The sequence below is a fragment of the Acomys minous genome, assembly GCF_964271855.1.
Source record: "Acomys minous genome assembly, chromosome: 10".
Taxonomy (NCBI): domain Eukaryota; kingdom Metazoa; phylum Chordata; class Mammalia; order Rodentia; family Muridae; genus Acomys; species Acomys minous.
Window position 1 is genome coordinate 64,300,355 of NC_140491.1, and position 21,248 is coordinate 64,321,602.

Consider the following 21,248-nt stretch of genomic DNA (forward strand, 5'->3'; position numbering starts at 1 on the left):
GATACAAATAGGGGCCGCGCTCCTGGGATATGACTCAGGCCCTTTGTACGTAGTCTAGTCTTGTGCCCTGTCCCTGAAGTGAGCCCCATCCCTGAGGTACAGACCCCTGCTCCTTGGGGAGCTCTCCTGAAGTTTGCTTTCCCTTCCCTAGGGTGCTGAAACACTCTGTGGATGCCACCTATGAGGAGCAGGGGCCGAGCCCTGGCTTTCGGATGGAGCTTTCCATCTTCTACGTGGTCTACTTTGTGGTCTTCCCTTTTTTCTTTGTCAACATCTTCGTGGCCTTGATCATTATCACCTTCCAGGAGCAGGGTGACAAGGTGATGTCCGAATGCAGCCTGGAAAAGAACGAGGTGGGTAGATGCCGTGTGGATCCTGGGACTTGGGTACACCAGGCAAGACTGCCAGCCTGCCTTCTGCACGGGCGGGCAGAGCTCGTGGCTGGTGTAGGCAGGGCCTCTTTCTTTCTGCAAATAGAGACCGTGCGTGTCCGTTGGGCCCACCTGGAGGAATCTTAGCTGCCTCTGCTGCCTTCTCTTATGTGGGCTCCCCGAGAGGGCGTGGTGAGGGAAAGTTCCAGTTGTGGTGGGCAGTGCTCTGTGTTCATAGCCCCTCCCCCGCGTGTCTTCTGCAGAGGGCTTGCATTGACTTCGCCATCAGCGCCAAACCCCTGACACGGTACATGCCCCAAAACAAGCAGTCGTTCCAGTACAAGACGTGGACCTTCGTGGTCTCTCCTCCCTTTGAGTACTTCATTATGGCCATGATCGCCCTCAACACAGTGGTGCTGATGATGAAGGTGGGTACGGCCCACCCTGTGCTTGATAGGGGCTGTTGTGTGTGTGAGGCTTTCTGAGGGGACAGCAAGGACACTCGTCTCTGTCTCTGTCTCTCTCTCTGTGTGTCTCTGTCTCTCCCCACCCCATTCACCCCAGATAGGGAACTCAAAACAAGTAACAATCCTACCAAAGTCCAGCTAGGTAAACTGGTGAGCGCGGGGGCGGGGGCGGGGGTGGAGGGAGGGATTATGAGTGAGGGATGAAGAAGCAGGAACAGCAAATGTCGCTGCGTCACCAAGCTCTCACAAAAGCTCTGACTGAAGGGCTCTCTGCATAACTTGCAGGCAGCTCACGCGTCTGAGAGTCTCCTCTCTGCGTCTGACTGGTCCCCTCCCCAAGCCGTTGATTGCTGCGTCTACGGCCCTGGGGAGGGACTCCATGGATGATCTTGCCAAGTTCAGCTAACCCAGACATGGGGAGTCGGTCTAGAGGGGAGGTTTAAGTTAGGAGGAATCTGCTCTAAGACGCGGCTGTGGGCCTTTCTTTGAGGCACAGCAGTAGGCCCCCTTCTTGCTGCCACGTGCTGGAACTGAGTGGCCCTCGTGTCCCGGCCCACGCATGGTGCCTATGGGATCCCGGTCTCTCTTATTTGTAGGCGAGGCGGTGGAAAAGGTTCTGGGAAAACTGGAAAGAGCAAGGAGGGGGTGGTCCAGGAATGGGCAGGTGTGAGGCAGGACGTTGTTGCCTCTAGTTGGGGTCCTGGGGCTAGTGCATCCTACCCCATCGGCCCTCCTTCTCTCCGGGCAGTTTTATGATGCACCTTATGAGTACGAGCTGATGCTCAAGTGCCTGAACATCGTCTTCACATCCATGTTCTCTATGGAGTGCATCCTGAAGATCATCGCCTTTGGGGTCCTGGTATGTGCCTCAGCGTCTCCTTTGCTTTTTTTTTTTTTTTTTTTTTTTTGATGAGCTGCTTCCTAGCATTTTGCGAGTGGTCTTTGCAGCACACATGACACCGCGCGGCGGGGAGGCACCAAGAAGAGTTGCTTTGCACTCACTTCGCTTGAGTCTTGCCCTGCCCTGGGCTGGGTGGCTTGCAAGTTGGAGAGTCTCCTTTCTGGACCTCTAGCTCTCGGTTATGCGTTCACCAGGCCGGAAGTATTCCATGCTCGCTGTGGCAGCTGCTTGCCGTTGGCCTTATGTTAGGCACCTGTCACCCTTGACCCTTTATTGATCAGTGCCTGCCCACAGTTATTGCCCGGGTAACCCTTTACCACCAGTACCGACTGCCTTCTTTTTTTCTCCAGAACTACTTCAGAGACGCCTGGAATGTCTTTGACTTTGTCACCGTGTTGGGAAGTATTACTGATATTTTAGTAACAGAGATTGCGGTAAGTAGCATTTCTTGACCCCCATCCAGGCTCCAAAGCGGCTTCTTTCTAGAGGGCTCTCCCTTGGGTGTGTCCCAGGTCCCACTGTCCTGCTTTCTCCCAGGATGGAGCTGGATGGCTGGGCACTGTGTCAGCACTTGCTCTTCTTGGATAAGAATGTAGTTCTGGGGTTGGAGAGACGGATCAGCAGTTAAGAGCACTGTCTGCTCTTGGAAAGGACCTGGGTTCAATTCCCAGCACCCACATGGAGGCTCACAACCATCTGTAAGTGCAGGAGCAGGGGGATCCGACGTCCTCTTCTTCCTTGGACACCAGGCCTGCATGCGGTACACAGGGTAGCAGCTAGCCAAGAACACAGGGCTGCTGAGATCTCTGTGTGCGCATGTGCACATGTTGGATGTACTTAACAGCTTTGTATCAAGAACGCAAAGCCAAACCCAGTAAGAATTTGTAACTTGGCAAGAATTTGTATTTTTAAGTCTCCACCTCTCTATTTAGAGATACTCTTAGTAAACATATGGATAATATACCAAAATTGTCCAGTGTCGGGGGCGTAAACTCAAAAGATTTCAGAGTTGGAATCATAAAGCTCTATTTTTTCCATGTGGCACATTAAGTTGGAAACTGAAAATCTTGTCTCTAGGAGCAGCTGCTGGAATGGATGTTCATGTAAAAGTTACTTCTTAAAAAGAAAAAGTAGGTGAGGTCTAGGAAGCAGCTGTGGGAGGAGAAGGAAAAGAAATTTACTGTGAGTCAAGTATGAAGGGGCCTTTGAGACGGGACCTTCAGGGAGGTCTGTGAGGGAACAGAAAGGGCTAGAGCTGACCTCCAAGCTGTACGGGGCAAAGGGCTGTATGCACCAGAGGTCAGCGCGCAGCCCGACGGCCCCCGAGTCCATGGATGGAGGTGAAGTGGGGTCTGGCTGCACTGGCGCCACTGTCACAGGAAGGTGCTGTTGACTGCAGCCCTTTGTGTTCGAGGCTGTCCAAGCTGACCTGATGTCATCCTTGGGTCTCCTCACTCACTTCTAGACTCCCAGGCAGGTGGCCAAACCTCTACTGCTCTGGTTTCTGGCCTGATGAGGCCCTCTGTATCCTTACCCTGCGCTGCTTTGGTTACCGTTCACCTGTCTATGTCCGGTTAGTCTGATAGTCCAGTCACAGGATGAGACTGGCCTCGGGGGACTAGCAGCAGCTCTGCCCTTCACAGTAATCGCGGGCAGGTCACTGGCCAATAGGGAAGCTCTTTGCCTGGCAATGCTGGTTTTCCAGCATGAGGAAGTCCCCCTTCAATCACGCGGCTGCCGCAGCTTTGAGTGTTCTTTGCAGGATTCCCCTGGCCTTTGAAACAGGACGTATATTGATCCCAAAGTTGAGGAGAAGATGAGCACAGAGTCACCCTGGGTCCCTGGAAGGCTGGCGAGTGCTCCAGGCCTCCATGGGGCGCTGGCCAACCTGATGTTTAGCATTCTGTCTCCATAAAGCACATGTCCAGTGCTGTGGCTACTGTTTCGTTATCTTTCTTTTTCTTTCTTTCTTTCTTTTCTTTTTTTTTCTTTGGTGTTTTGAGACAGGGTTTCTCTGGGTAGCCTTGGCTGTCCTAGACTTGCTTTGTAGACCAGGCTGGCCTCGAACTCACAGTGATCCACCTGCCTCTGCCTCCCGAGTGCTGGGTTTAAAGGTGTTTCTGTTTCATTATCTTGATTTGTGTTTCTTTTCTTTCCTCTGGATGATGTACTTGGTACCCGAGTAGAGCATCGTATGGCCACCGACTTCTGTGTGCCTCCTTTGCTTGCCCTTAGTTGATGTTCTGTGGATTCTGTGCTGCTCAGTCTGATGATGACCTGTCTGAAAAAAAGCAAACAACAAAATAAAACTAAGGAGGATGACACCTGAAGGTTGACCTTTGGCCTCCACATGCATATACAAATACACACCTGCAAACCCAATCACATGATCCCAAAGTTGAGGAGAAGATGAGCAAGAAGTGCAGTATGTCACCCATGTGCACAAGATTGAGCCGTTAACCCTTCTGTCAGAGATTGGGATTCATGCGGCCGTACCGTCTCTGAGGTGGTTAACTGTTGCTGGGGAAGGGGTGCCGCTTTCTTTAGTAGTGTAGCCCCTGCAAAGTAACCCATGTTCTGGGAAATCACCTTTTATCTGTGGCTACCCAATACCCAAATCAAACTCAGCAGGGTCATACACACAGGACATGAAAGTAGGAGGGAGACTATGGATAGGGGAGGAGAGAGAAATGGGGTAAAAAATGACCAAAATTCATTATCTATCTGTATTACACTGTCAAGGAATAAATAATAAAGAAAAATGTCTTTAGAGAAAATTACCTATTCATACATCAAGATATCACACAGAAGCTTCATGTTAAGAGACATGCATTTGAACACATTAGAAGGGCCGTGGGTGCTCTTATATGACACCGTCAGAAAGTATGTGGGCCAGCCTCTGTATCTTTAGAGCCACGTTAAGGCACAGATCATTTGATGGCCTCTTACAGGCTAAACTAAACTAGAAAAAAGAAAAGAAAATAAAACAGGGCAAAAAGTGCTATTCTGAGTTGGTAAACTGTTAAATGAAAAATAAAAACAGAACTAGAGGGGAGCTGGACGCAGTGGTGCACGCCTTTAATCCCAGCACTCGGGAGGCAGAGGCAGGTGGATCTCTGTGAGTTCGAGGCCAGCCTGGTCTACATAGTGAGTCCAGGACAGCCAGGACTGCACAGAGAAACCCTGTCTCGAAAAAACCAAGCCAAACCTAGAAGAGGACATCTGTGCACAGCTAACACATGGCGACACAGGAGGAATGCTCTTCAGGATTAGAAAGAGGCAGTGCTTGCACGTTTCTTTCCAGCGCCCAGCTTCAGTTTTAGTCCCCTCCATGGCTGTAATGTCAGCTTGTGAGGATGTAGCCTGCAGTCTTTCTAGTGTTTAGAGTAGTGCTAACACTTGCTAGACATCCAGTGGGTGTTCAGTGTGAAGAGAAAGATGAGAAACAGCATAACACATGTAAGGATTAGAAATGAATAAGCAAACCTGCTATCATACACAGATGATACTGCTATTTATGGACAAATGCTAGGATAATCTAATGAGATTGTTTAGCAGGATTGCTGAATGTACAGTTACTCCAGCATGTCCGTCATGTTTTATTAAGGGCCAGCCATCTTGGCCATAACCCTAACAAAATATGAGTGCATAATCTTCATGAGTAAAATCACTGAGTTATATTGAAAGGAATAGAGAACACTTCCATAAATGGAGCCATATATGGTGTTACTTGTTGTTGGTTTCATAGTTACTGATTTCCCCCCAAACTAATAAGCAGGGTTAGTCCAAGCACAATAACAGTTTTTTTAAATGTATATTTGTTTCAAACCCTTTCACGCTGTTTTAAAAATGTATACGAAAGCGCAGTGCCCCCTAAGGACGGGGACACTTAAGAAGGCGGACAGTGTGGCTGTGTGGCCTGGCGTGATGCGTCCCTATCAGTAATGAGGACTGATGCGAATTGATTAGAGCAGGATTAGCGTGATAATCAATGGAAAGAATGAGGCGCCTCGGGGCGGCAGTGTCTTCTGTAGAGACACAGGCACTGATATGTACCCGACCGTGTTCGTGGGACCATCTGGGCCGCTGAGAAACTGATGTGTTAGCCGGAAGTCAGCAGCATCAGTTCACCTCCATCACCACCCTCTCCCTCCCTATCCCTCCCTCCCCTCCCCTCCTTGTGACAAGAATTATTTGATAAGCAAAATGTAAGAAAAGCAGCCATATCTGGAAGGAGGCCTCAGGTACCACTTCATTCACTGTGGTGTCCAGGGCAGGAGGTGGTCCTATCAGGAGCTGGAAACACACAGCCTTGGATCAAGACGTAACTTGAGCATCTGCCTCAAATAAAGGGTCTTGTACAGAGGGATAATATAATCTGGTTATTAAGACACGCCTCTATAGGGAGTTCTGAGTGACTGTGAAACATACCTGCCGTTCTGTCAAGGGACAGGAAGTTGAGGGGGTCTTTATTAACCATTGCTGGTTGCTAACGGCTCCCAGGGGAACAGCCAGGGAACATCCAACATCTGGCAGTTTCTAGGAAACCCCCCAGGGAAGAAGTGAATACAGTATTGGGTTCTGGCCCTGAGATGATGAGGTGCTGCTGTTTGTAATGCGTAGCTTCTCTGCTGGGCCTTAATGAGCCTCAGTGCCCAGCAGGGCTGGCGGGAGACCAGAGGCCATGTATCCTGAAAGCTCAGCTGCGTTGCGACTACTTGTTCTTGGAGCTCAGGCTCTCACTGTGCCTGGGGGAGAGGAGAAGAAAGGAAAGCTGTCATGTCACTTGACCAGTATTCCGTTTGTGTGTTTTTCATCTGAAGCCATTTTATACATTTTCTTTGCAAATGCCCTCTTTTTCCTTAGGCAAAAATTTGAGTGTCAGTTTCTATCCCCAACTTAAAAACCAGTATATATCTCAAGGATGCTTAGAAGAACACTCTAAGCGTTCATAAAACTGACATTGATTTCTTTGCCTGGAAATAAAAATAAAATAAAATAAAATAAATGTCTGTGATTCATCTTTGGATTTGCATTACAAACAAAAATGCAAATGGATCCCATTGTCTGCATAACCTATAGATTTTAATAACATGCTTTGAATGGATTAACTTTCAGAAACTTGTGTGGTTTAACAAAATCCTACATTCTCTAGTTAAGTATTCAGAGTTTGAGTTTTTGCTTGTGTTGATGACTCATTTTCTCTTTTGTTTCCTGTTTTTGTTCTTGACTTACCTTCACCTACCTGCTGACTCACGTCATCCAACCAACATACAATGCGAAAACCCATGTCTCCGTCTGTATGTTGCCCACCTGCTGCTCAAACCATCCAATTTGTCAATAACATGCAAATACCCATCCATGAAAACATCACACATAGGAAACGGTTGGTTTCATGACTTTCAACAGTTCTTACGCTTCCTCCCGCTGCGTGTTCCGCTCCTCCTGTCTCGGGGCCTCTGCCCCGTTGCCTTCCGAGGCATGAACACGGTTTCCCAGTGCATACTCACCTCTGGCCTTCCCTGGTGCATTTTTTAAAGCAGCAAGGGTTTCTGAAGACCTTTAACATGCTTTCACTCTGTCCGAGGAATGGAAGTGGGGTTTTGGGAGGTGGAGGTGGTGGGCAGTGGAATTTATGAGTTCTTGTAGGCTGTGTTTGGTCCTCATCCCTGTAAATCCATGGTTTCTGTTGCACACTTACCTCTCATGCCCCTGTCTTGCCAACACAAAGAGAACACTGAGCCTTGCCAAGGAGAAGGCACCATGCTTCTATTTCTGTGATGAAACAAAGTGATGAAGACAACTAATAGATGGAAAAGTTTTATTTAGGGCTTAGCATTGCACACTGGTAAGGGTCTATGACCATATCGGCAGGGAGTATGGGGGGGGGGGCAGGTTCACACCTCAAACCACAAACAGAAGGCAAAGAGATGCAATCTTCTTTGAAACCTCAAAGGTTGCCCCCTAGTGACACACTTTGTCTAGCAAGGCCACGCCTCCTGATCCTCCCCAAACAGCCCCAACTGCTGGCTGTTCAAGAATTCAAATGTCCCATGGGGCTGGAGAGATGGCTCAGTGGTTAAGAGCACTGCCTGCTCTTCCAAAGGACCTGGGTTCAATTCCCAGCACCCACATGGCAGCTCACAACTGTCCGTAACTCCAAGATCTGACACATACACTGATGCACATAAATTAAAATTAAATAAAATATTAAAAAAAAAAAAAAGAATTCAAATGTCCCGAGACTTTCAGATCTTCAGGCCACCACACCCAGGAGAGCTCTGTAGACAGGCTCTCTTAGATTGTCAGGCATAAGGTTTAGGGGAGGGATTGGAGACCAGTATACCATGACCAGAACAGTCTGTGTAGGGCCTGAATAGGAGGGGGCTCTGCCCCGGTGTATTAGGATACATGGATCCCCATCTGTGTCTGTTTACATATCATAGATATGTGAGCCCCTGTGGACTTCAAGCACTGCTAGACTTCTTCCAGGTCCTTAAGGATTTTAAGAAGAGAGCAAGGGAGTTTGGTAACAGCTCATCCTCACAGGCAGATACTTTACATTCCTGTTACGGAGGCCAAATGCTTCATGTAGGGTTTTATAATTAGTTCTAAAAGCTTGAGTTTTGAGGAGGTACCATGACACTGGAGAAATGCTCATGGCGTGCCTGGTGGCCTCCAGCCAGGCCAGGCACCTCACCCCTAAGCCCCTTATCTCCCTCTTTATAACACATATAACCACCTAAAGTCTGTCTGTCTCTTTCTCTCTCCACCCCCGTCCCCCACAACCTGTATCATATAGGATGCAGGAAAGGGGCTGGAGAGATGGCTCAGCATTTAAGAGCACTATCTGCTCTTCCAGAGGTTCTAAGTTCAACTCCAGACAACCACATGCTGGCTCACAACTGTCTATAATGAGATCTGGTGCCCTCTGCTGGTCTGCAGGTGTACATGCAGATAGAGTGCTCATACACAATTAATTAATTAATTAATTAATTTAGAGTGAAGGAAAAAGAGTAGCTGCTTTGGAGCTGCAGGACTCTTTTCTGGTATGGTGTCCATAGGTCTGGACTTTGCCTTAAATGATATCTAGAAATAAGTTCTCCTTGTCCTATGACTAACTAGAGGCCACAGTGGGGTTGGATGGCAGGCCTTAGTCAGTCCAGCCATCCTTGTTGGGATGCCTTACAATGTTTAGTGTATTTTCAATCCCAATGCCCCAATTGTCTCTCGCCACCTAAGTATGGATACCTCTGGTGTCTCCAGGTTGTAAGCCAGAAGGCAGAGGCTAAAGTGTTAGGAACTGGTGTCCCTTCCGGGCCTATGATCCTTACAATGAGATCACCCGTGACTTAGTGATGCCACCTCCTGTGCAGCAGAAACCGTGGGTCTTGGGAGGACAGGACAGGCACACTCACCACCAGTGAGGTGGCCAAGCCAGAGGTGACAGTAGTGATGCACAGCTGTTTGCTTGTAGACCCTTGCCATCCTGCATGTGACTGGCATGCTGCTGCCTAGCCCATCGCTCTGTGCTTGGGGCACTGGGCAGTTATCACCACTAGCCCCACGGTACTCTAAGGCTGCCTATCAATTGCTGTCCCATCTAATGCTGAGCACTTACGGGGAGCTCGGAGGGCTCACAAGAGAAAAGCCTGGGAGAGGGTGTGGACCTTCATTAACAAAGTAGAGGTTTCCAAGGTTCAGTCTTGGGCAGATACCCCAGGCCATCTCAATAGGCTGTGGTTTACAATGCCTCCTCGCTATCCCTGCTGCCCTTGGTCCTGCCTCCACCACAGGGAGCCTTCCTTTCCCTCAAATCTTCAGGAAGTCTTCTCTCTGATGGTACCTCAGTACAGGCTGCTTTGAGTTGGCCAAGCACTGTGTTGTTAGAATCCCTGTCCCTCAAAACAAGCTGAACAGATAGTTTCAAAGTCGCATCCCGGAGAGGGCCAGGTACTAGCCTCCCTGCCTCTGCATCTTGTCAAAGGCTCCTTAGTGTTAGTAGACAGTGGCTCTTGACCACCATGTCAGTTAGTGAGGTTCTTTCCTCATTTCAAGCTAGGACTCTGCCGGGCTGTGTCATCTTTGAGGGTCACGCCCTGAGGTGCTATTTCCCCTTGTGGATTTGGACATAGTTTGGGGCCCCTTTGTGTCCACAGACCCTTCTGGGTGTTGTTTGAAATCAGCCCTGGTTCTAGGTCTTCAGCAATCCTGGCTGTACACCCACTTCCTGCATAAATGGCAGAACCACTGTTAACTCCGGTCGAGAGTCACACAAGTCTGTCCCAAGAGCGGACGCAACAGACAAGGCAGGAGTGTGCACTGGAAGTCGGCGTGGAGGCCGTCCCCTCCCTGAACGTATGATCAGCCAAGATGGGCCGCCCGGAGCATCTCCCCCGGCTGCCCCTGCGTCTGTGTCTGCATGCGCTGCATGCTCTACTGTTTCATTCAGTGTGTGTGTTCTCTTTCCTTTTGTCTGTCACCGAATCTTGACAACACAGATGTGTATGAGCCTGAGCTGCTTGCATATTGGAAAAAAAAAAAAAGCCAAATGGCCGAAAGTTGCTCTCAGGAGATAGTACAGGCACCTGGTGTCTTAAACAGGCAGAAAACACCTGGCTCCGCAGGTGCGCATAGCATACCTGGTGCGTGGCTGCCTCCCCAGATCCAGAACCCTGAAGAGGCCTGCCAATAAGTCAAGGTGCCCAGGGTCAGGTGTCTTTTAATAACGGTTTGTTATTTTTGTGTGCTTGGTTTTGAACCCCTGATTGAGGGAGCAGTGCCGGATGCCCTGGGTTCTCTAGAGCGGAGGCCTGTGGGGTATGGGTCGCACAGACAGCTTCTGTGGCGAGAGCAGCAGTGACCATGCCTATCCCCTATCAGAATGTTTGTCAGCCCTGGACCAGTCCAGAGAAGGCAGCCAGCGTCTCAGACAGCGAGGCCTTTACTGATTGAGCTCAGAAGGGAGATTGGCTGCCAAGCTCAGGGTCAGTGAGGAATGCCTCCTGGGGAGTATCTGAACAGCTTGGCAGGGTTGTAGGGAGGTTACCAGCATCGGAGGCTCATAGGTGATCTCCCAGCACTACCTGGCAGAGGAGAGGGGCTTTGGGACATTTTTTTTTTTCATTACGTCCCTGACTGTTGGGGAGTGGCCCTAGTGTGAAGGGAGTTTTTTCTGACTTGCTGCATGAGAAGTGACTTCACGTGACACACCCTTCTTTTGGAAGGCTTTTTTGGCAGCCAGTTGGTGCTTAGACAAAAGCAATGGCCTTATTTCTTCTAAGGCCTTGTGGCCTTATTTGTTCTGGGCCACAAGGACTTGAGGGGAGAGGCTGTAGGGTGGGAGCAGCTTGTCTGCACATCCGGGCGATTCCGAAGATTTGGAGACGGGTGCTTCCTCTTTGCAGAACAACTTCATCAACTTGAGCTTCCTCCGCCTCTTCCGAGCAGCGCGGCTGATCAAGCTGCTCCGCCAGGGCTACACCATCCGCATCCTGCTGTGGACCTTCGTCCAGTCCTTTAAGGTGGAGCGGGGCTCCTGTGGGGCCTGGGCAGCTTCCGTTGGGCATTTTGTGTTCCTCTTTCCTTTGCCATGGGGCATCCTTTCTTCCACTCAGAGTGGACCGTCCTCCGGGGGCAGAGTCAGGGCAGGTCCTGCGTGCCTCTTTGGCACGTTATTATCCTAATGCAGTTCTCTAAAGGCATTTTGAGCAAGTAGAGTCGTAGCTTATTCTGCTAATGTCCCTACAACACTGAGATCGACTTATGCTCCCAAGTTAGATAAACAGACGAGGCCTCTTGCTGTGGGAAGGGCCCCGTGGTCGGCGGGGTGGAGTTGGGCCGGGCTGAGGGATGCCCCGGAGCTCATGTGCTCGTGTTTCTCCAGGCGCTGCCCTACGTGTGCCTCCTCATCGCTATGTTGTTCTTCATCTACGCCATCATCGGCATGCAGGTGGGTGCCACCTGCCCGGACTCCTGACTGCTGAGGGAGAGGGATGCGAGTCACTGTCGCCACGGTGGCGCGATTGCTTGCTGTGAACCGGATGCTGGTATAAACATTGAGTGAACTGAACCCCCAGCAGCACTGCTTTGTGGCAGTGGAGACCAAGGCAGCACAAGTGGGCTCACAGCAACCTGCTGTGCTCACCCCCATTTCTCAGGCGAGCTATACTTCTGTCATTTTTGGAAGGATGCTGAGGCACCTCAGGCAGGTGTCTGGCTGATGGCTGATGCACTGTCTGGCCGCCAGTTAAGGGCTCCTTTTCAGCTCAGACATTCCCGATGAACCCCTTTGCAGAGTGTAAGTAGGGTCCCACCAGATCACTGAACCTGACAATAATTTAGCTTTTCTTTATTTTGTCAAAGACCAGTGTACGTAATTCTTCAGGGAAAAGAACATCCAGTAGGTGGAGATCAGCATCTTAGCTGTAAATCATGGCCACTTCCTAGCAGTGTAAATGACTTTACATCTTTAGCTGACTTCTAAAAGTCCTTTTTCAGGATCGAAGTTTGCTGAGATTTGGTGCCACTTAAACGCCACATTTTATGTTGCTTTTGTCTGTGGATACTCAGTAGTATGTATGTCCCTGACCTCTGCCAAGCATGGTAGTTCTCAGACTTTCCATTACAGTCTGAGTATTGAGCCCAGCATGGCTCTTGGCTCGTCTGCGTTTCTTACGCCGATCTCACAGCCTGTCAGCCTGCCTAAAAGCCTGTTGTGCTGCGTGCACAGGAGATTCCAAAGACCCTTTCCTGAGCGGTGACTAACCTGCTTACAGTTTTCAGATTAGAGAGTGACCTGAAAGCTTCCTTCCTACCCAAAGCCAAGCCCAAGCACCATTCCTCCTGGCTGCTCAGGCGTGCGACCGTGGGTGGCTCACGGCCCCAGATGCAGCATTAAACTGTGGAACAAGAGTGTGTTGTGCTGAAAGGTGCCTGTGCTGGGCACCATGCTGTCCCCAGGCAACCCCTGTCCCTTCTGTTGTCCTTGGTCTTGCACGCACACTTTCTCTTGCCTAGTCTAGCGATCACAGCTCCCAAAACTCAACCCTTCGCACTCTGTTATTTTTCCCCACCTCAGGTGTTCGGAAACATTGCCCTTGACGACGACACCAGTATCAACCGACACAACAACTTCCGGACATTTCTACAAGCCTTAATGCTGTTGTTCAGGTGCCTTGGCTTTTAGCCTAAAGAACACGTCTGCTCTTCACTTGTGGTATAGGGTCAATCCCACTCATGGACCACTCCCCTTCCAACACCGAAATCAGGGCTGTTGCTGTCAAGTAGGCCTTCCCAGTTCTTTTGCTTTCTACCCATTCTTTCTAAAGGGCTCTTGTCTGCCTTGGCTTCCAGAGAGAGGGAAGAAGTCCTAGGAGAGGGACGTGTGGCCCTTGTGCCAAGCCAGCTTCTGCCACGTTGTTGCTGCTCCCCAGTGAGAGCCAAAAGGTGTCCAGAGCTGGTACAGTCTATGACAGCAGGTCCTTGGCGAGGTCATACTGTCCACCCACTCACCATACTGGTCACCTGTACCAACGGATGAAAGAGAGACAGGGCACTTGGGGAGTTTTCAGCGACTCAGTGGGCAGAGGAATCAAACTCCCCCAAACCGGTGGTCTAAACAACTCCTCCACTCTCTGCCCTTCCTTCATCACCCTCACGGGAACTATAGTGCCCTAAGCTCCTGGGTGCCTTCAGAAAAGTAGCGGGTGAAAGACACTCAAGGTCCAGAGCAAGAGGCCCATCTGCACAAGTTGTAGGACTGTAGATCACACTGTCCTGCCTCCAAAGCTGCTGCAGAGACTAGCCGTCCATGTTGTTGTCCAAGAGTGAGTGTGAGGCAGGACGGAGGCACGGTGTACTTATCGACAGAAGACACGGGCTCTCGGTAGGAGGTGAGAGTAAGATGTGTTGGCCTCAGACCCTGCCTCGGGAGTCTCTTTCTGAGGTTTCGCCATACTGTTTCTGTGTGCAAATGTGTCACCCAGTCCCGTGGCACCCCTGCCCAGCTTGTCCATCCACCGTGCCTGGGCTCATGGAGAAGAGTGAACACAACCCAGTCCTCACTCACTGAGCTGCTTCAACAGGCACCTTCCGGCTCACGCTTTCCCAAGTCAGGTTTCTCTGGGCTTCAGCTGATAAGAGTAATTATATTTGATCATCAACGGGGGCAGCTACACGCGCGCGCGCACACACACACACACACACACACACACACACACACACACACACACACACCCCTACTGTCTTTGCTGGCCACATGTCTGTAAAGAAAAGTTCCCAAGAATCCCCCTTTGGGGTGCTTTTGAGAAGCAGTGGACAGTGTGAAAGTAGGCTGAGCTGAGAGGAGGCGAGGAAAAGAGCTCCCAGCTTTCAGGAAAGGTGTGCGAGTTTGGGCTTCTGCAACGAACGGGAAGAGTTGTGGAGAAGGTGAGAGGAGCGAGCGGGCCGGCTACACCCAGGACCTGGTGGGAGGCTATGAAACAGAGCGGAGATCACTTCGGCACTGTCGGGGCAGCTCAGCGAGGACAAAGGGAAACAGTGGTGCTTTCTGATGGCAGGCTGCTGGGTGGACCACAGAGTTAGAGTCACTGCTTCACCTAAAGAGGATGAGGAAGACTTGAGTCCTGAAGGGGGCCTGGGAGTGCTGGGAACATGCCGTGTCCACATAGGAGTGCCTGCCCTCAATAGGCAGGCTCCCAGGGCAATATATCACGTCCACTGCATTTGTAGTCAGCGGTCAGTTTAGAAATCTGCCCTCCAGGTTCTGCGCACACACACACATGTACAGAACCCCGGAAGAGGAGGATCCCTCTACCCAGCTCCTGCAAGGGCTCTGCTAGCCAGGCCGAGGCTTACTGGACAGCCCCCTCCGGGCTTGCCTCCGCGTGCTCACAGCCCTGTCCTTTCCAGGAGTGCCACTGGGGAGGCCTGGCATGAGATCATGCTGGCTTGTCTGGGCAACCGGGCCTGCGACCCAAATGCCAACGCCAGTGAATGTGGGAGCGACTTCGCCTATTTCTATTTTGTCTCCTTCATCTTCCTATGTTCCTTTCTGGTAAGTCTCTTTAAACCCCCCCCCCCCCCACCCCCCGCCATGTCTGCCTGTCCACGGCCATCTTCTGTTGTTTTCTGCTTTTAACCCAGCCCACATTATGTCAGTCCCATGGTTAAAAGTTTTGTCCACTGTGATAATGGAGTCCAGGGAAGCAATGTGCTTGGGGTGATGAGTAAGTGACATCAGGGTTAGGTAGGAAACGTCGGTGGGCTGGTCCTAGGCATGTGTAATCCTGGGAACCTTGGAGCAGGAGCACGAAGTGGTACGTTATAGCTTGGCTCTGGCCTTCTGTTTGGACGCGAGCAGGGAGGCAGTTGTGGGAGATGCTGGCCCAGAGCTCGAGAGAATTGGGAGGTTCTGTTCTACAGCTTCTAGATAGAGCTGATTAAAGACAGAAAAGAAAGCCACACTCTGGACTTTCCTAAGCCACAGTGTGCGTCCTCTGCTGGACACGTGAAGCTCTGCAGGCATGGGGTTGAGGGGGGAATAGGAACCCTGCACAGGCATCAGGGGTGGAGATGTGAGGGAGCGGTCCTTGTGCTAAAGTGTGTGTACCTGGATGTGTCTTCTGTGTCCACGGCGCACAGCCCAGCAACTGGTGTGTGGGGCGGAAGCAGCATGGATCACATGAGTGCAGTCGCTCAGTCGGTCAAGTGCCTGCCCCAACCCGAGTTCCTCGCTCCTGCGTGGAAGCTGACACATGTGTGTAACCCCAGTTCTGAGGGGAGACAGGGTACAGAGCTGATTGGATCCCTGAAGCTCTTTGCCCTTTCAGTGTAGTAGAATCAGTGAGCTCCAGGTTCAGTGAGAGACCCTGGTTCAGAAAATAAGGTGGGGGTGGAGAGATGGCTCAGAGGGTAAGAGCACTGGCAGTTCTTCCAAAGGTTCTGAGTTCAATTCCCAGCAACCACATGCTGGCTCACAACCATCTATAATGAGGTCTGGTGCCCTCTTCTGGCCTGCAGGTGTACATGTAGGCAGAGCACTGTATAAATAACAAATAAACAAATCTTTAAGGAAAAAAAATAAGGTGGATAAGTAATTAAGAAAGGCACAGTACTAACGCAAGTGATTTATACAATAACATACAGACCTGTATGTACACATATCCACACACAGTGCTCATGCCCACATGGGAGAACACAGTAAGTACACAGAGCATAGGCATGTATGTGCCCAGTGCCTCCATGTGAAAACAAGAGCAAGCACACACAATATACATATATACACAAAGAGGAAGCAATGTACTGAGCCCTGTCTCAGACTTACTGTACCCATGGGAAAAGGACCCAGAAACCTGAGGGTTTTTCCTTATAAATAAAAGATTTACTTATTTTTACTTAGGTGTAAGCATGTCTCAAAGTGTGTATAAGTGTGACCAAAAATGCTAGAAGAAGCCACTACATTCCCTGGAGCTAGAGTCACAGGCAGTTGTGAGCCACCTACATGGATGCTGTGAACCCAACTTCAGTTCTCTGAAAGAGCCACAGGTGCTCTCAACTACTGAGCCATTTCTACAACACCTTCCCTGTGTGTGTGTGTGTGTGTGTTTATGGGTGTGTACATGGGTGTGTGTGTATGGGTGTGTGCATGTGTGTGTGTGCATGTGTATGGGTGTGTGTGTGTTTATGGGTGTGTGTGTGTATGGGTGTGTGCATGTGTGTGTATGTGTATGTGTGTATGTTTGGGTGCATGTGTATGTGTGTGTGTTTATGTGTATGGGTGTGTGCATGTGTGTGTATGTGTATGGGTGTGTGCATGTGTATGTGTGGGTGCATGTGTATAGGTGTGTGTGTTTATGTGTGTGTATGAGTGTGTACATGTGTGTGTGCATATGTGTGTGGGGTACATGTGTATGGGTGTGTGCATGTGTATGTGTGGGTGCATGTGTATAGGTGTGTGTGTTTATGTGTGTGTATGAGTGTGTACATGTGTGTGTGCATATGTGTGTGGGGTACATGTGTATGGGTGTGTGCATGTGTATGTGTGGGTGCATGTGTATAGGTGTGTGTGTTTATGTGTGTGTATGAGTGTGTACATGTGTGTGTGCATATGTGTGTGGGGTACATGTGTATGGGTGTGTGTGTATGTTTATGTGTGTGTATGGGTGTGTGCATGTGTATGTGCATGTGTATGGGGGTGTGCGTGTTTATGTGTGTGTGTGTGTATGAGTGTGTGCATGTGTATGTGCATGTGTATGGGGGTGTGCGTGTTTATGTGTGTGTGTGGGGGGGGGTTGTGTGCATGTGTGAGTGTGGGTGCATATGCACATGGAAGCCAGAGGTATATGTCAGTATATCTTCCTCACTTTCTCTCTATCTTAGTTGTTTTTTGAAACAGGGTCTTCTACTGGCCTTAGAGCTCATCACTGTGGCTAGGCTGGACGGTCCGGGAGCTGCACTAGTGTGGGGTGGCAGCTGTGGGCCTCTGTGCCTGCCTTTTGTGGGGGTGCTGGGAATGAGCCCGTTTTCTTGCAGTAGGCACGTTACCAACTGAATCATCTCTCCAGCTGTGTCCCTCTGTAAATGTGAAACTCTGAGGAGCAAGTGAAAACTGCTGACATTAGTGAAAAGAAATAAAAGGAAACGTAATTAAATGGAAAAAGACATCACGTGTCCATGAATTGGAGCTTAGCATTATCACAATGGCAGTACTAACGCAAGTGATTTATACAATAACTACAGCCCATAATAATAGCCCAGGGGCACACATAGGAAAGCAGATCCTCAAATCCATGCTCAATTGCCAGGAAGTAGCCAAAAACAGTCTTGAAATACAAAGTAGAATGATAAAAAAAAAAAAAAGTTGAAGGATTTATCTTCCTCAATTTAAAAACTTACTTCAAAACCTTATAGTGGCCAAGTGCTTGCCTAGAAGTCACAAAACACTGGGTTTGATTTCCAGCGTGACATAAACTGGGTGCAGTGGGCACACACCTATAATCCCAGCACTCAGGAGGTGTAGGACCAGAAACTGAAGGCCATCTTCTGCTATCTAGCAAGTTCTAGGCCAGCCTGGACCTCAAACAAAACAAAGCAATAGTAATCAAAATAGTACTGTTGACATAAGGATAGGTTATAAGCCAGCCAAAGCAAGTCAAGACTAGAAATAGTCTAAGACACTAGGGTCAATTGGGTTTTATGCTTAGTTATTGCCTCAGCTGAATAAAATAGGTTTATTGAGTATACTTCCGGGGGGCAGGGGTCAGACAGTATGAAAGTGCTGCTTTTAGTCTGGCCAGTTCGTTTTTGACAGATGCTCTTGTAGGGAAATAACTTTCTGTACTTTAGTCTCTCTGTCTTTTTTAGGAGTAAAAATTGGGATTTGTGGGATTAAGAATCCTTGAGAGTGAGGAGACATTAGTAAATCCTCTCAGGACAGTCCCCTCTACTGTCCTGCTAGCCCCCCGTGCAGACCGCAGGCAGAGCTTGGGGGGCAGGCACGCAGACACACTGGGGTATATGTCACCTCTTTTTCTCCTTGTCCTGCAGATGTTGAACCTCTTTGTTGCTGTGATCATGGACAATTTTGAGTACCTCACGCGGGACTCTTCCATCCTAGGGCCTCACCACCTTGATGAATTCATTCGAGTGTGGGCTGAGTACGACCCGGCTGCGTGGTGAGTAAGCTCCAGTGCTCCATGGTCCTTGAGGTCGTCATTTCCTGTGGTTCTCAAGGCAGGGCCAGGGTGGATTCAGACAGTTCTGTGTGCACGTCCCCCTCAGGTGTTGGTCTGAGGGCCAGGGACTTGCCCAGTTCCGTGTACGGTAGCACTGGTCCCTCTTTCAGTAGCATGCTCCCTTTCTGACTCCATGCTTGGTGCAATTTCGTGACAGAGACACACAGTCTTTGAGCCCCTCAGTACGGTCCTCAGGAGAGTGCCTATGCCTGGGGGGTCAAGGGAAATTTTCAGGGCTCTTTGCGCAGAAGTGTCCTGCCTTCTCCCTTGTGACAGAACGTGGAGGCCCAGTGGGGGAGGGCGAAGAGCCAGTGCGGAGATACAGCTGTGTAGTGCTCAGAGGGCTCTCAGAGCACATTAATGTGTGGAGTCTGTTGCTGCTGCTGCCGCCGCTGCCACTGTTTGATGCACTAGCGACTGAACCCAGGGACATGCGCAGGTTACGCAGGCACTGCACCAACTGAGCTATACCACCTGCCATAATGTGGGCTTAACATTCCCCTAGATGGACTCAGGTTTCCCTCTCTGCTAGTTCTTTCAGGGGACAGGAGCCAATGTGTATGTCTGTTCCCAGCCCTAATTGCATGTGGTGGGCCCTGGGTGTGGTTTCATTTAAAGCAGAGGAGTCGGGGAAGGCTTTACTGTGTGGGAATGGTTTGGGTTCAGATGTCAAAGTTGCCTGGAGCCGTTTTCCATAGGGAGCCCTCACAGTCCTGTAGTACAAGTCCCTGTGCCAGAGACCACACTCGGGGAGGCCGGCAAGGAGGGCGTCAGGGGCTCTGGCCTGTGTGCTGCTCACGCCTGCACCTGCTTGGTCACTAAACTGATATGGTGACCACTCATGTCACATTCCTTCCCTCATGTCACACTCCTTCTTCTTCTTCTCCTCCTCCTCCTCCTCCTCCTTCTTCTTCTTCTTCTTCCTCTTCTTCCTCTTCCTCTTCCACTCATTTACCTGTTCACTCATTCATTGTGTTAATTATTACTTTTCCGATTCTTAAGGGGGAGAGTTTATTTTGGCTTAACAGCTTAAGCAGAGATAGAGCCCAGCATGGAGGGAAGGCGTGGCGGCGTGCTTGGGAGGCGGCTGCCAGTCATGAGCGATGAATGCTGATGTGCATCTTGTGTTTGTCCTGTTCTTCAGCCTGGGGACCTCAGCCCTTCGAATGATGGCAGCTGCATTTAGCGTGGGGCTTCCCACGCCCCCAGGGAAGGTGCTCTCTCTCAGAGGCTGCCCTCTGGGGACTCTCCATCCCGTCCCACTGACAGCTAGCGTTTAGCTGTCACACCCACACAGTCACTCGCTCACTTACGTTTCACTTAGCTGCCCGTTCATTTATTGGCTTGTTTAGTCACAAGCCGTAGTTGCTGAGCGCTCTTCCCTGTCAGGTAGGATGTAGGAGAGGCAGGGGCGAAGAGCACTGGCTGCTGGGGAGCACAGGGCCTCTGGTCTCCTTTACCACAGTTGTTCAGGAACCGCGCGTGCGAATGAACAGTTCTCCTTGAACGGATGAGTGTTCCCTTCCTATGCCTGAGGGGTGAACAAGAAACTGCAGCTGTCTGCAGCTCCTCAGCTGCCCTCTTCACATGTCTGTGTCAGCGTTTTGCTATGGGGCAGTCAGGAGAGTGAAGTCAGGCTTCTGATGGAGAGCCAGAGGGTGTGGCTAGGCTGGCGTGCTCAGGACGGGCGTGTTTAGGTTTCCAGTGGAGACCCAGAGGGCATGATCAGACCGGTGGCTACCCAGGCTTCCCAAGGAGCTCCTTGGCTTCTGCTTTCTTCTCTTAACTTGATGCTCAACACCAGAGTGCTCAGTAAACCCAGCAGGGCTTGGGGGATAGTTGACTTTCTTCTGCTGGGCTAGATTCCCATTGCCCCTCCTGGGCCCCTGGGGATGGACAAGCCCTGTCGGCCTCTCACAGTGTGCATTTCGAAGTGCTGCATGAAGTTGCAGTCCTAGGAAGTGCCACCGTCTTGCTTTAAGCCCCAGGACACAGGCCTCTTCTGTTGGGGCTGCTGAGACTTTAAGCCCCAGGACACAGGCCTCTTCTGTTGGGTCTGCTGAGACTAGTGTCATCTCCATGTACATTTTCCATTTATATGAGAACTCTTCAGTTTTTACAGTCCATTAGCAGCAGAGCCATTTCTTGTTGTTACTGCATCTGTACTTGACCATCGCTGACTTTGTAGAGGCCTCTCATATCCGTAAGGTTTCCCTACCATGGCCAGGACTCTTACTGAGATGCATAGGCCCAGGGATATTGCATTGGCTCTGTGGTCAGCTATGCCACTGAGGTGGGACGCAGTGGGGAGACTGAACTTTGTCATAAAAAGGGCAGGGGGGACTCCAACTGCCAAAGGACACATTAGCGCTCCCCCCATTATTCCTGGCTATGACGTGAAGAGTCGCTGCTATTTCTGGAATATTTTCCCAAGGGGGATATGAGCTACAGAAAACTTAGAGTGCATTGCACTGAAGGCTAGCTGTGGAGGAGCAGCGTCCCCTTAGTCTGTGTGACTTGCACAGCCAGTTCCTACCGTCACTTGTAACCCCGAGAGACGGCAGCGTCCACTGTCATGCTTAGTGAGTGGAGTCGGCCTGAGTACAGCTTTGCCATGGTGCAGGTGAGAGTTCAGGCTGTTTTCTCATTCGAGAGCTGGAGAGCTAGGGGCCCTGGATGTCACAGGTGAGCTGAAGAGGTGGCCAAACATGAGCCTTGTGGCAGAGGTGACGCATGGCCAGAAGACGTCACGATCCAGCAGCCCAAAGCACAA

At 50.3% G+C, this 21,248-nt stretch overlaps 1 protein-coding gene across 8 annotated transcripts in view; it reads left to right on the top strand.

Moving 5' to 3' along the window:
• Window positions 1-21,248, top strand: part of CACNA1B (calcium voltage-gated channel subunit alpha1 B) — a 181,045-nt gene that overhangs the window by 127,100 nt on the left and 32,697 nt on the right. For all 8 annotated transcript variants that reach the window (XR_014782550.1, XR_014782551.1, XM_084798800.1 and 5 more), the window contains 9 exons: window positions 152-353; window positions 635-799; window positions 1,587-1,697; window positions 2,090-2,173; window positions 11,147-11,263; window positions 11,626-11,691; window positions 12,820-12,911; window positions 14,652-14,796; window positions 18,288-18,415. Coding sequence is in view for 6 of the 8 variants with exons in the window: in XM_084798800.1 (XP_084654926.1) it covers window positions 152-353; window positions 635-799; window positions 1,587-1,697; window positions 2,090-2,173; window positions 11,147-11,263; window positions 11,626-11,691; window positions 12,820-12,911; window positions 14,652-14,796; window positions 18,288-18,415 (1,110 nt within the window). In the remaining 2 variants the exon portion in view is untranslated. The remainder of the gene's footprint in view (window positions 1-151; window positions 354-634; window positions 800-1,586; window positions 1,698-2,089; window positions 2,174-11,146; window positions 11,264-11,625; window positions 11,692-12,819; window positions 12,912-14,651; window positions 14,797-18,287; window positions 18,416-21,248) is intronic.